Source organism: Mercenaria mercenaria, chromosome 1 (genome assembly GCF_021730395.1).
Source record: "Mercenaria mercenaria strain notata chromosome 1, MADL_Memer_1, whole genome shotgun sequence".
Classification (NCBI taxonomy): Eukaryota; Metazoa; Mollusca; class Bivalvia; order Venerida; family Veneridae; genus Mercenaria; species Mercenaria mercenaria.
Window position 1 is genome coordinate 71,539,066 of NC_069361.1, and position 15,567 is coordinate 71,554,632.

Genomic DNA, 15,567 nt, shown 5'->3' on the forward strand with positions numbered 1-15,567 from the left:
TGCTGGTCGCAAACCCATTATGTTGATTTTCTCATGGCACGGCTCAAATGGTAATTTATATGACAATATAAAGACCCTTACATTTACAAGACCTCATACTACTATTGTACGATAGAGGCAAAGATGCAAACCAACGTTCAGTTTTTGTACTTTTTAAACTATCACATTTTTATTGTTTCTAACCTATAACAGCCGGGAACAAACACTGAGCAGAGAAGAGTGACTTAGTTTCCGCTATCATTAAAATCTCTAAACCCGTTTTCTGTATGGTTTATAAATACGATTACAAAAAATATCAAATTACTGTACTCCAGTTCTTACACAAAGGTTAAAATGAGAACTATTCTTTAAGACTATAATTTATTGATTTAAAATCTTCTAATTTTGTACTATAAATATTTGAAATTGTCAATGACAGATTTTAGATATTTTTTAGTTACTCAGTCACCTACAGTAGCGTGAACTGGATAACGTTCGTTAAAAAAATCAGTTTGCAGTTAAACAAATTTAAAAGATAGTTTGATTTTTGTGTGTCTTTTACTTTCGCATAAATCGTTGTCAATTTGTAAAATGAATATAAAGTTAAAAGCTCAATATATCGGACTTGTTATTGCAGCCGGTGTGATTCTATTTCTGATACGTAATATAGGATATCTGGTAGCAGAGTTTGCCATACACTGCAATGTTAACGTTAAAATATGTAATACTTGTTCAATGAAATATCAGAACGAACTTCGCCAAACAAAACGGATACCAAATATAATGCATCAAATATATTTTCCTGTAAAAAGTAAAACTCCATCAAAAGATCTCATAAAAGCACGCACAAGCTGTATTCAGACACACAGTAATTATACTCACTATCTGTGGAATGAGACGGAAGTAATAAAATTTATTCGTACCGAGTATCCTCACATGGAAGCCCAGTATTCGAGCTACGATTACTGGGTACGGCGTGTGAATGTTGCCAGATATCTTGTTCTCTATCATTATGGAGGCTGGTATGTGGATCTGGATATGACATGTATGAAGAGGTAAATTCCACTTTATTTATTTTCTAATATAGTAATTAAGTGGCAGTGTCTGACGATGTGCAGTTATTGAAGTATTCGTTCAAGAATTCTTAAACACCGTGAAAGTCAGTCTTTAACAGTTTTTTTTTTTTTTTTTTTGTTAACATTACCACATCTGACATAATGAAATTAATCTTTGATTCACTTATTGCATAGTTACCTTGCTTTTATACACCATTTCTTTTTTATTTTGATATCATCAATAAAATACTTTTCAGACGTTCTGTTTTTACGTTTTCGACATGTATTTTTTTCGGCGTAGCTGTTTAACAATATTCTATAGTAATCGGGGCACAGATAAGGTGCGTGCTGAAAAGATAAACCATTTATTATTAGATCTTAAATGACATTTAATATCAGAAGGCATATATCAAATAGAGAATATTTACTATTTTTATTACCCAAAACTATCTATCTATCTTCGTTTACAGCTTAACTCCTCTCTCAGGTGTCATTAACATATGCGCAGTCAGTGCATGACAATGATTGTTTTTACCAAAGTATTGACGGTGAGATGTCAACGTGAGAAAGTGAGACTGAAAACAACTAAAAGTGTTAGATATACAGACAATAGTAGTAAAATCAGGTTAAAAACGCACTTTGCTACAAGTAATTGCATGTATGTTAGCATACATCCATAAAACGTTTTAGTCTAATTCTAAAATTTTTTGTAATTTATTATCGCAAGATAAATCGAAAGCAAACATACTTCTTTCCCCGCTATGTACCTCTCTTACAGATGAATAAGTGGAGGCTGATCGTAACTGTAGAGTCACTGTACCTGGTTTCGAACTGTACGCTGTTTCACACATCCTTCGAATTCATGTTTTCGGTGAAAATAAAGCAGACAATTTAAATTTCATGAAAATAATGACTATGCAAACAACAACAAAGTGCAAATTAAATTGAAAAATCACTATTCCATCATATATGTAAGTGTTTACCTCTTTACCCATATAACAATTATTTCAACAGTTATTGAAGATCTCCCAATCTGCAAATGTTCGATTGACTTCAATTTGATATTATGCTTTAAGTTTTATTAAAACGGAGAACTTAATAGAATAGATAGAATGTTTGGGGTCACTAGTGAATCAAAAGCTTATAGGGTTTTATTTTGATTTTAGTTCAACTAATTGTATGAGTATCGACATATTGTGCTAACGGGTTGCTTATTAGAGATTCTGTCACAAAACGAAATTATTTCAGAATCAGCACAGGACGTGAAATCATTTTGACCGTTTATCACTAAAATGATATCTATTGATCATTTGAATTTGCTGCTTAGTTGAAATATTTGCAAATGAATCATGTGTTCATACATGCGTATCCAAATATTTTCTGTCTGTACACCCTGTTTAATTCTGATTTTCCGCGTGCCAAACGTTATAACCTCCACGCCGTTTGTCTTTTTAAATACTTTTCTTGTTTTAAATTTTGACTCCTTATGTAGGTAGATTCTTGGAAAATAAACAAAAAATAAGTAGGTAGGTAGGTAAAGTTAGGTTAGGTAAGGTTAAGGTTACATGAAAGATAGGTTTGGTTAAGGTTGAGTTTAATGTTAAGGTTAGATTAGGTTAGGTTATGTTAAATTAGGTTAGGTAAGTTAAGCTTTGCCAAGCTAAGCTAAGATAAGATAAGGTAAAGTAAGATCTGAGTAGATTAGAGAAGAAAAATGTTTAGTAGATTAGATCCCGCAAAAAGAAATGTTTCCTAAAATGGGGAAAAAATCAGATTTACTAAAAACCATATAGAAAGTTTTATCACACCGTGAACTCGATTAGTAATATCAATCATTTATTCCCAATAATGTTATAGACACCTTATAATGTAATTTAACAAAAACAAACCAAAACTGTTCTTTTAATATAATAAAACGCATTTTGTAAGCTTTTTATTTTTGTTATAGTTGTCATTAAGTTGTCATCAATATGAAATTGAAATCAAAATTTATATTAGAAAACATGTATGCTAACCATTTAAGTAAAATAATCTGAAATTTATCGTTGAGATGTTCAAATTAAGCCGTTACCACATTGTCCATGACGACTATGGGTCTACTTCATATATTTATTATCATTTTGGGTTATAGTAGGTAAAGATTTTTTCATAAATTTATGCTACAAACCTACCAATAGTATTTAAAAAAAGGTAAATACAAGAAAAGAGAAGATAAAAAAGTCTTTAGTAATATATCATCGCAAGAGAAATCGAAGACAAACTTCTGTCACTGCAATTTAATATTTGCGAGACCTCATACTACTATTGTTCGGAAGATGCGAGGATGCCCGCCGTTACATGACTGAAATACTGTTGAAAAACGGCGTTAAATCAAAACAAAAGATGCGAGGATGCAAACCAACGTTCAGTATTTGTACTTTTTAACCTGTCACACATTTAGTGGTATCTAACCTTTAACAGTCTCGTTTCAGATAGCGGGAACAAATAATAACAGAGAAGTTTTAAATACGTATTATCGATTTTCCGCTATCCTAAAATGCGCACAAATAATGGCATTTTCTTCATGGTCAATACGAGTACAAAAATCAAGAAGGTTGAATTTTTCTTTAAGAATATAATAATATTGATTTAAAGTCTTCGTATTTTGTACAATAAATATTTGTCATTGTCAGTTAACGATATTAAATCTTATGATATTAGGTATGTATTACACAGAAGTCACCTACAAAAGCGTGAACTGAACAAGTTTCGTTACAAACTATTTTTCAGTTTGGTCGTCAACAGTTAAACAAATATATATGATAGTTTGATTTTTGCTTTTCTTTTACTTACGCATAAATCGCTGTCACTTTTTAAAATGACTATCAAATTGAAAGTTCAATATATCGGAATTACTATTGCAGCCTATGTGATTCTATTTATAATACGCAATATTGGATATCTGGTAGCAGAGATTTTTTTTGCACTGCAATATTAAGGTTAAAATATGTAATACTTGTTCAATGAAATATCAGAACGAACTTCGTTAAACAAACCGGATAACCAAATAATGGCATTTTCTTAAGGTCTATACGATTACAAAAGTATCAAATTACTCTACTTCAATTCGGACACAAGGGTTAAAAAAATAATATATTGATTACAAATCTTCTGATTTTGTACAATAAATGTTTGCCATCGTCAGTGAATGATTTTAAAACTTATGAGATTATTAATGTATTCTACAGCAGTCACCTACAGATGCGTGATTTTCAGTTTGGTCGTGTGCAGTTAAACAAATATATAAGACAGTTTGATTTGTGTGTGCCCTTTTAATTTTCGCGTAAATCGTTGCCAATAAATTGAATTTGTAGAATGACTATCAAATTGAAAGCTCAATATATCGGAATTATTATTGCAACCGGTGTGATTATATTTCTGATACGTAATATAGGATATCTGGTAGCAGAGTTTGCCCTACACTGCAATATTAATGTTAAAATATGTAATACTTGTTCAATGAAATATCAGAACGAACTTCGCCAAACAAAACGGATACCAAATATAATGCATCAAATTTATTTTCCTGTAAAAAGTAAAACTCTATCAAAAGATCTCATAAAGGCGCGCACAAGCTGTATTCAGACACACAGTGGTTATACTCACTATCTGTGGAATGAGACGGAAGTAATAAAATTTATTCGTACCGAGTATCCTCACATAGAACCCCTGTATTCGAGCTACGATTACTGGGTACGGCGTGTGAATGTTGCCAGATATCTTATTCTCTATCATTATGGAGGCTGGTATGTGGATCTGGATATGACATGTGTCAAGAGGTAAAGTCCACTTTATTTATTATCTAATACAGTAAGTGGCAATGTCTGACGATGTGCTGTTATTGAAGCATACTCTCAATAATGCTTAAACACCATTTAAGTAATACGTCAGTTTTTTAGAGTTTTTTACCATTACCCTATCTGACATAAGAAAATTAATCTTTGATTCACATCGTTACCTTCTTTTTATACACCATTTCCGTTTTTTAAATCATCATTACTTTTCAGATGTTCTGTTTTTTACGTTTTCGAAGTGTTTTTTTTTCGGCGTAGCAGTATAACAACGATTTTGACCAATATTCTACAGTAATCAGGGCACAGGTCAGGTGCGCGCTAAAGATATAAACCATTTATTACTACATGTAAGTATTAAATGACATTAAACATCAGAAGGCTTATATCAAATAGAGGATATTTAGTAGTTTTGGTACCCAAACTATCTTCTATCTTTGTTTACTTCTGAATTCCTCTTTCTGGTATTATTATAAGATTCGCAGTCAATGCAAAAGAAAGTGAGACTGAAAACTGTCAAGAGTGTTAGATATACAGTCAAGAGTAGTAAAATCAGGTTAAAACTAACTGCATGTATGTTACATCCATAAAACGTATTATTCTAATTTTAATGTCTTTAGTAATTTATTATCGCAAGGGAAATCGAAAGAAAACGTCTTCCCCGCTACTTATTTCTCTTACAGATGAATGAGTGGTGGATGGTTGTAACTGTAGAGTCAATGTACCCGGTTTCACACTGTACGTGGTTTCACACACCCTGCAAATGCATGTTCTCCGTGAAAATAAAACAGACAATTTAACAATTCTTTATTGTTATTTCACGAAACTTGGTAATTTTCTACATAATTTGATACCAGGTCTCGTTTTCCACTGGAACCCCGCTCCGGTAAGTTCAGAACGAATGGAGTCCAGGGCCCAGTTGTTCTAACTGTCTGTTAAATTTTGATTAAAATATTTGTCATTGTGGGATACACTAGATTAAGTATAAAGTTTTGATTATACTGTAAAGGCATGGAAACCCTCATACTCCTGAACCCATGACTTTGTTTTTCTAAGTATTCTAAAATGTTGAACTATAACCCTAAAAGTTAATCAACTGTAAGCTTAATCGCCTGTTAAAGTTTCAGACAACTGGATCCAGTTGGTTAGTTGAAAAATCTCAATTTCAATGAAAATAAAGACTATGCAAACAACAACAATGTGCAAATTATATTGAAAACTCACTATCCTATCATGCATTTAAGTATTTACCTATTACTTGACTCAAATAAAAAAATATTCAACAGTTATTGAAGTTCTCCCAACTGCAAATGTTCGACTGACTTCAACTTCAATTTTGCTTTAAGTTTTATCAAAACAGAGAACTTAAGTAACTCGAGTAGGTAGAATTGTGCGGGGCCACTAGTCATTCAAAAGCTCCTAGGGTTTTAGTCAAACTAACTGTATGCGTAACAGGATATTGTGCCAGTTGGATACTTATAGGTGATTCTGACTCAACACCTAATTATTTTAGAATCAGCACAGGACGTAAAATCATTTTGACCTTCTATCAATGAAAGGATATCTATTAATCATTTAAATTTGCTGCTTAATTGAGATATTTGCAAATGAATCATGTGTTCATAAATGTATATCCAAATCTTTTCTGTCTGTAAGTCCTTGATTTTTCCACGTGCCAAATATCATTACCTCCATGCCGTTTGTCTTTTTTAAAGACACTTCTGTTTAAAGTTTGGCTCCTTTTGTAGGTAGATTCTTGGAAAATAAACACAAATAGGTTGGTAGGTAGGTGAGTAGGGAGTAGATAAGGTAGTAGATAATGTACGGTAAGGTTGGCTATTAGATTGGATTAGCTTATCAGATAGATAGATAAATAGAAAGATAGATGGATGGATGGATGGATGGATGGATGGATTATGAAAGTTCATGAACGTGAATAAAGAAATGATTCAAATATTTCGTTAAACTGATTTTAATTTTAGATAAATTTGTAATATTTTTTTTCTTAATTAAAATCTAAATGAATTTGTAATTAAATATCACCTATTTTTCAGACTTTGACTTGAATTTCTTTTTTAGGGCCTTTTTCTTGCATTGCATAAGTAACTAAAAATTACATATCATCAATAACTAGCTTTAAGTCCTGGTATTATTGAACCGACCTATACAGCGACTTAACGGATATAAAAACAGATTTCCATGTCCCAGTGTTAAAAAGTATGCGTTGAAATGATATAGGCTATAGTGAAGCCCAAAAAGTCATTTGAGCCGCGCCATGGGAAAACCAACATAGTGGCTTTGCGACCAGCGCAGTCTGGTCAGGATCCATGCTGTTCGCTAACAGTTTCTCCAATTCCAGTAGGCTTTAAGAGCGAACAGCATGGATCCTGACCAGACTGCGCGGATGCGCAGGCTGGTCTGGATCCATGCTGGTCGCAAAGCCATAATGTTGGTTTTCTCATGGCACGGCTCATATATTGAAATGATATAGGCTATAGTGAAGCCCAAAAAGTCATTTTACGAAATTATATAAAAGGCTTTTATATTTGCCTCAAGTAAGCATTGTACCAATAATAAAAATCATAAAACAAATTAAAAAAAAACATTGCATGATCGTCGATAAACCTCAATGACATTTCAAACCAAGTATAACATTTATAATATTTAAGAATGATTTTTAAGGTCTTCTGAAATGTAGAACACGTGTTGTAGTCAGCTATTCTGCTATTGAAAAAGATATAATCACCAAATATAAAGAAAGAACATAATTAACCTCAATGTGAATTGGTTTTCAAATACTTGTATATCGTATGACTTTGTACCAGTGTCATACAAAGGATTTAATTAGGTGTAATTATTTGATTTCAGTTGGATTTATGTAAAAAATGTACTGATCCATACAAAGAATTTTTTGTTGGATTTAACGTCACACCGACACATGATAGGTCATATGGCAACTTTCCAGCTTTAATAGAGGAAGACCCCAGGTGCCCCTCCGTGCATTATTTCATCACGAGCGGGCACCTGGGTAGACCACCGACCTTCCGATAGCCAGCTGGATGCCTTCCTCACATGAAGAATTCAACACCCCGAGTGAGGCTCGAACTCACATCGATGAGGGGCAAGTGATTTGAAGTCAGCGACCTTAACCACTCGGCCACGGAAGACTATTTAAATCATATAAACATTAAAGGCCTTTTCGGCTTAAATGGAAATGCAATAAACCTTGTAAATGTATACTTATTACCGTGTATTTCAAGGGGTATGTCTCGGGGGTCTAAGACAACAAGTTGAATACAACTACAAAATTGAGCTGTCTGTTTATAGTAGTTCTGTTCAGATTCAACAAATAAGGAACGGCCATAAGGAAATTACAGGAGTTTGGGCTGGCAGATTTTGCTCAGACTCGTTTACTAAGAAAACTTTGTCCGAATTATCCGTTAACAAAAATAAATTTTATATTGGCGAGAAGCATATCTGAACTCAGAATTTTACTTCATTTGTAAACAGTATTGTATATAAATGAACATTTATAAGTGACCGAAATGCATATTTGAAACAACAGATTATGCACAATAAGGACTTATTACGATGTAATTTGTGAATTTGACAAAAATTTATTTCCCTTTGTTCATAAATCTCCGATAGGTGTCGTATATATACATCAGCACGAGTTTTCGTGCTTGACCGAACAGCGCTTTGTATCCATTCAGCCTTGGAAACACCGACGATACAGACGTTTATTTTATTATATATATTTTTTTCTATTGTTATAAAAATGAACTACATTGTTTTTGACAAAATGTACTATATAAGAAAAGATAGGATAGCAGATAAAAACAAACAGACTGAAAATTATTACTAGTACTTTAAGTTTCATTTATATATTCGAGACATATATGAGGTACATCATATCTGTTGAACTTATGTAAGGAACTCAAAACTTTTTATGTATATTATATAATGTGTATGCTTGATTATGTTATAATGTGTGTTATAATATAATAATGATAATAATAACTAAACTGAATGTTTAAATTGAAATTTACACATTGTATAATTGAATATATGTGGCAAGTTTATAATAGACGGTCTGTCGTTCGGTTCCCAACGGCTTGTACCAAAAAATATAGTGTGTTTTTTGCTTTTGTTCTTGATAAGGCTATCGGAGGTGGTTGTCCATAAGGGAATTAATGTTTACATGATAAAGACGATTGACTTAGTTTACACAATGACCCACGAGCGTGTTACTTGTGCTACCGCTTGTGAGCACTTGACCTTGATAGGAATGGAATAACAATAGAGGGAGGAGTTATATAAAATTTACCGACAAAATCCGGAACTGTCCACACACACACGATTGATTATTTTTGGGATATCCCTGCTGGAACTAAAGCCAAATTATCACAATATTTTCCCTCATACTGAATGTGTAGGATATGGAACAGAACGGAATACAACTAGTTATTACGAAAGAATCGAACATATTTAGATGAATATTCTAGGATTTTTTTAAATTGAGACAAGATAATAATATTTAATTGCAAACTGGCCTAGGCTAGAAAACACTAGGTTATGTTAAATATATCAATATTTTTGAGAGTGAAAGGAGCAAAATATCTTCTGAGAATTAAGAATATACATTGTAGTTCCTATAATTTATTTTTCATTACAACTGATATATGACTACAAGTATATATTAAGTTAAATGCTAGAACGAGAATATGTAAATATTGTATTAAAGGCGTACGCTAGAATTCCCTGTATATGAGATGGGCGAAAAATTTCCCAATAACAGAATTTCTTTAAACTTTGGATATTGAAGGACAATCATCTAAGAAACAAAAATATGCAATAAAAATCATAGGTCACCGGTATCGAAAAAGAGTTATCTGCCCTTGAAAACGCCATTTTTGGGGGAAATGCGGTTTTCAAGGGCAGATAACTCTTTTTCGATACCGGTGACCTATGATTTTTATTGCATTTTTTTTGTTTCTTAGATGATTGTCCTTCAATATCCAAAGTTTGAAGAAATTCTGTTATTGGGAAAATTTTCGGACCAAATTCTAGCATACGTCCTTAAGTTATCTGTCAAACTAGCCCCTGATTTTTCAATGGTGATCGCCTTAGTATAGACATGCATAGTTTGGTGGCTCCAAATCGCCTATGAAATATGACTATGACTGCAAATTTGTGTAAACATTTTACGCTAGGCGAATGAACTACGGAACCGGGTGGTAAAAGAGGCATATGACTTTAATAAAATGCTTTATCTTTTTCTGTTTTCAAAATATCGATAAGCAATATCAGTTTTTCCTAGGGTGCCATGACTATCAGACTTGGTATTGCTATTTACTGATTTTACATTATTCGCTTTTGTTTTGAGAAAATCCAAAGTTTTGATCGAAGTACAAAGTACATGTACGTAGTCGTATACAAATACATATACACCGAAAAGGTCTAAAAGAACACAATGTATTTCGAGTCCTTAAAGTCAATATTGATGGCTTAAGACTTCTTTAAATATTTAACAAAAAACAAATATCTTACGGCTTTATGCACTTTCAAAAATACCTGAGATGCATCCATTAATTGGTCAGTCAAACATTTATAAAGACTTTAATTAGACCAGCTTTTGTTTTTTTTATATCCATTCTCAGTTATCTTTAAAGGCACTGTACTGACTTCTTACAATAAAAGTAAACCGTTCTAGTGTATCATTATTTTGTTAAATTCATCCTATTTTATTTCAATATGAAAGACAAAATCAAATATGTTAGATATCTCTTTTTTCAGTGTTTCTAACATTGCGGAAGAAGTACTCAGACTGAATAAAAGTGTTGTTCAACATTACACCTGGCCAGTTGGAACCTCCAATGATTTCTTTGGAGTAACACCAAAACATCAGTTCTTAAAGTCAGTTCTAGATCACCTGCCAAACTCAAATCGATGGTTCATATTTCCTTATCCGAATACAGTATTAACAACAGGTAATGTACATTTTAAATTGATTTTAAAATCGACAAAATGGACTTTAAGCAAAGTAGTTTATGACGAATTGTTCGAAAATATGAGTTTGTGAATTTGATTGCTAATGCTTAACGAAGTTGTACTAAAGTTTAAACTCCCAGTCTCTCAAAATTAATTGGTAACATTTCTCTATTTGATATAACTTTAAAAATCGTCAGTATTTGATTTCACTTATACCCTGGTCACAAGAACGCTACTATCTCCGTACGAGTAGGTTTTCAGTCGAATTTTGGCAAACTCGTACGGCTTCCGTACGGACATCGTTGACTCGTACGAGCGTCCTACGTGAACTCGTAGAGGACTCGGGAACTCGGTGAAAATGTTTAGAGATTCAGCTCGCAAGAGCCCCGTACGGGAACCGCATGGGCCCCGGAAGAGCTTGTACGGGCATTGCACGGATTTGGAAAACTGAGAAGCTTGATGATGCTCGCACGACTGTTACAGGGGACTGGCACGGTCAACGTACGATATTAAGGATACTGTGCGGAGAACGTGTGATGTCCGCACGGGGCTCGCAGGGTGTTACGACTAGCTGAGTAGCTACAAATGGATTTTTTTCGACGTCGCCAAACGTATTTATTCTTATCGTAGGGACAACGTACGAGCGCCATACGAGCCAACGTGCATCGTACGATGTGCGGCAGGGCTCCTTGCGAGCTCCGTACGACTTGTCTGCGATGTCCTTACGGATATCCTACGATTGAAAATGGAAATTTTTCAGACGTCGTCGAACTGATTTATTCTGCTCGCACGGACACCGAGCGGACACCGTACAAGTGCCGTGCGAGTGCCATACAAACCCATGAGCAACATACGATGTACGGCCGGGCTCCTTGTGAGCTCTCCACGGCTTTTCTGCCATGTCAGTACAGATATCCTAGGATTGCATCCTCTAAAGATCGTACGGGGCCCCTAGGTATTGTGCCCAGACGCTACGATTGTACAGAGACAGTTAAGATTCTAAATTTGGTGGACTCGAACAATTTTTTAAACCTTACGGACATCGTACGGTTTTGTGGCCGAGGCATTTCCCTTTGAACCTCTTAGACTGCCACCCGTTTTTTCCATTGAATTCAATAGATAAAGTCTAATTTAGGGAAAAAATAGGGCCATTTTCGATGATATATTGTGCAAAATACGAAAAGTATTTATTTGCTTCGGAGAGAAATTATTGCAAAGGGTAAGCGAAATCAATCAAAATATCCTTTTTATTTGTACACAGTCCGGTCGAGCAATAATTTCTCTCTGCTTACAGGCCTTCGACTTCAGTGGAACAAGTAAATTAACATTCTTCTTTTTGTTAGCACATAGCAAATATTACATCAAGCTGTTTTATGTTTGTAGTTATTTGCGTCATAACACAATTAAACAAAGTAACAAAACCAACACTTTTGGCCTTTTAAGCAAAATGTTTTCATACCTGGGTTTGTTAAGAAAAAAAGTGAACTGAAGAATTGAACGCCATCTTTTGACTTTTCGTCATATTAACATTGTACATGTTCATTTTATGGCTGTAAATCATATATATTGCATTTAGAGTCCTTTGAAATTTAAGTAAAGACCCAAGTTTCGGAAGATAAATCTGTTGTTGAAATGGATATCCCTAATTGCGTATGATTTTCGTGTTTGTTCAGCAATAGTTTTACTTATAACTGTACTTAAATGCCCATAGAAAATGTACTTTAGACACATCTTCAGCTAAAAAATGTATTACCAAAATTTGCTTTCATTAAGAGCGTTAAAGTGTATTTCTATTCTTAAATGAAGTATATTTAACTTGTTTTACATTGTAGGAACGACGTACATGTGGGGACGTTATCTAAACTATCCATATGGAGAAGAATTTTTCATTTTAAATCCGGATGAGATCAAAACCTATTTTCGTCATCACCACGACTCGGCTTGGCACGGCTGGGACGCACAGATTATCCGATTCTTTGTACACAACTACCACAAAATTTTACCATTATCAGTTCTAATAATTATTATTTTAATGTATTTTTGGGTACTGAGAAAATAGTTTTAAGGTATATTTTACCGATGTATGTGTGACCGATTTGCACGAAGTATGTTTTTCTTCCCAGTCATTAATAAATTAAATACATCAGTTTTCTATTTATAAAAGAAACATTTGCTCATTTTTTTGGTTGATTGCTTATTGTTAGAGTTCTTTGCGTGAATGTGAGTTGGAATTACTGTTTATGTACATTAAATACCATTAAAGCTGCAGACATTTATCATTTACACTTACAGTTTAGGTCCATAGAGCGATTTCGAGTGGTCTTAATGAGAGGTAATGAATTCACGAAAAAAGATTGGCACCTGACTTTATAAATAAAATTAAACATTAGAAAACAATGATGAGCCGGAATGCTGGATTAAGTAAACGAGTCAATAAAAATCATACTTGAAACAAACATGTTTATTTATAATAATCAGATTAGTCATGAGACAATTGTTACACGTATTAAGAACCATGAAATGGAAACTAAATACTAGAAACTTAAATCTGTAATATATAGTCATCCTGTTTACCTGACACTGACTGCTCTGTGAGACTCTATTTGAAAGCCTATTGAATTTAAATCAGTTTCCATAGAGGTATATGATAATAAAAATCAGATTGGGTACCAAATGTGCCGGACTTACAACAGTGCTATCAACATTTTAAAGATTTGTGGGGCGGGCACGTACGTCCTGGTGATAAGGGTCGTTACATTGTTAGGGGTGCTCATCCCCGGAAAAATGCTGAAGTGAAGCTACAACCAAACGTACAACTGGATCTGCCGTGGAACAAGCGACATTGCCCTCTTGTATACCCCTCCCCCACCCTCCTCCGCCCCTGTCAGTACTTTTTCGCATTTGTACACAAACTGAGCGTAGGTGACTATCATACAAAATAAAAGGTAAGGGTAAAGCACCCAAAACACAGCAGCCATAGAGCCATGCACCGCCAAGTCGGTCCACAACATAGGAAGCGGTAACAGAAAAAATATTGTAAACGGGTTGCTTTAAAAATCCAACAACAAGTACATTTAATTTATAAATATATGCAAAATACAGAAAAAAGGGAGTTGGATGGTAAGGTGTAGATGAAAGGATCGGATGTTTGGGGAAGGTAGAGCAAGGATGAATATTATACAGGGAAAGCCACGTTCCTTAAACGTAGGATTCCTACAACGTCGCAGACACGCATACACACACACACACACACACACACACACAACAATACACAGATAAACAAACAGACAAGCAAGAAAAAAAAACATCACTGTGGGGCACCACCCATGACAAACACGCATAGATACATATACAAGCACATAAGCAGAAAAAAAACAGTCGGACACCTCCTAAGGACGGCAGGCGGACAAAATTATGATGGGCACGATAACTTACTCGTGGTAATATCACTGTGGGCACCCCAATGACAAACACGCACAGATACATATACGCACACAGAAGCAGTAAAAAACAACAGTCGGCACAACCTAAGGAGGGCCGGCGGACAAAATTATGATGGGCACGATAACTTACTCATAATAAAAGGAGAGAGGAAGCAAATGCTAAGAAGAGTAAATGCAAGGGAAAGGTATTGGATTGGGCGATGGGGGTATAAAGGGGTACTGAGGGGAAAGTGGAAATAACTTGTCATATTTTATATATAACTGGAAATTCTAGTGAAAGCTGTTGCTTGTTTGATTAATTAAATCGATGAGAACATGTCCTTTTCAACTAACTCATAATCGTTCAACCGTATCGGTAGCCTAGTGGTAGAGCACCCGCTTCGAGTGCGGGAGGACGTGGATTCGATCCCCGGTCGCGTCAAACCAAAAACGCAAAAAAATGGTGTTAACGGCTACCTCGCTTGGCGCTCAGCATTGAGAGGATATTGCTAGGACTGGTCAGCCCGGTGTCAGTATAATGTGACTGGTTGGGGTATTATGTCACGCGTCTACGGCGTGATATTCCAGTGAGGCAGCACTATAAAGTTGAGTATGGTGCTCACTTCTACAAGCAGACACCGTCGTTTATATGACTGAAAATTGTTGAAAAAGACATTAAAAAAATATCCAGCGCAGAATGGAACATAATTCTAAACCCAATGTAACATATCAAATGCACATTATATATTACAATTCACCCATGCGACACTAAGGGCCCGACATGAAGAAATTCATAAGACACCACAGAAGCACTCTTTGACCATGGCTATACTTTTAAGCCGACATAAAAGAAAATGAAACAGCTGCTGAACAGTTCGTTTGATGACTATTTGAGCAGCATTTTCAAAAGAAAACATTTAATTTTAAGGTAGATGCGGAATCCCCAATTCAAGATGGGCCGTTATTGACATAAATGTGACGGTTGATCCAAAAAGGACATAACACACAATCTACTAGCAGCTTATGCGTTATCTGGAATTGACATTGTGGCATGTTGCCATGGGATTGGAAAAGACACAGCCATCAAAGTTCTTGAAATTGGCCCGTCAAAGCCATGTGTGCTTGAAACATATTATTTCTAATATTCTATGTGGGCTATAATACTGTGTAAAAACTGAAGGTAAACAATGAGCGCTTCGGATGTCCATATATTTTCGAAGCAAGAAATCATCAAAATCACTGTCAGACAACTATTAAGAAGAAAATATAATCCAGACATTTTCTACATAT

The 15,567-nt window shown here is 34.5% G+C and overlaps 1 protein-coding gene across 2 annotated transcripts; it reads left to right on the top strand.

Annotated features, from left to right (window-relative positions):
* Window positions 1–360: 360 nt before the first annotated feature.
* Window positions 361–13,123, top strand: LOC123534484 (uncharacterized). 2 transcript variants are annotated; one of them, XM_045316771.2, is made up of 3 exons: window positions 361–1,034; window positions 10,661–10,854; window positions 12,688–13,123. In XM_045316771.2, exons 1-3 carry the CDS (start codon window positions 571–573, stop codon window positions 12,912–12,914), a joined length of 885 nt encoding a protein of 294 aa, XP_045172706.2. In that variant the 5' UTR covers window positions 361–570; the 3' UTR covers window positions 12,915–13,123. The 2 variants fall into 2 exon arrangements, with proteins under 2 accessions (XP_045172706.2, XP_045172723.2); XM_045316788.2 differs by lacking the exon at window positions 361–1,034 and adding an exon at window positions 3,801–4,852.
* Window positions 13,124–15,567: the final 2,444 nt, after the last annotated feature.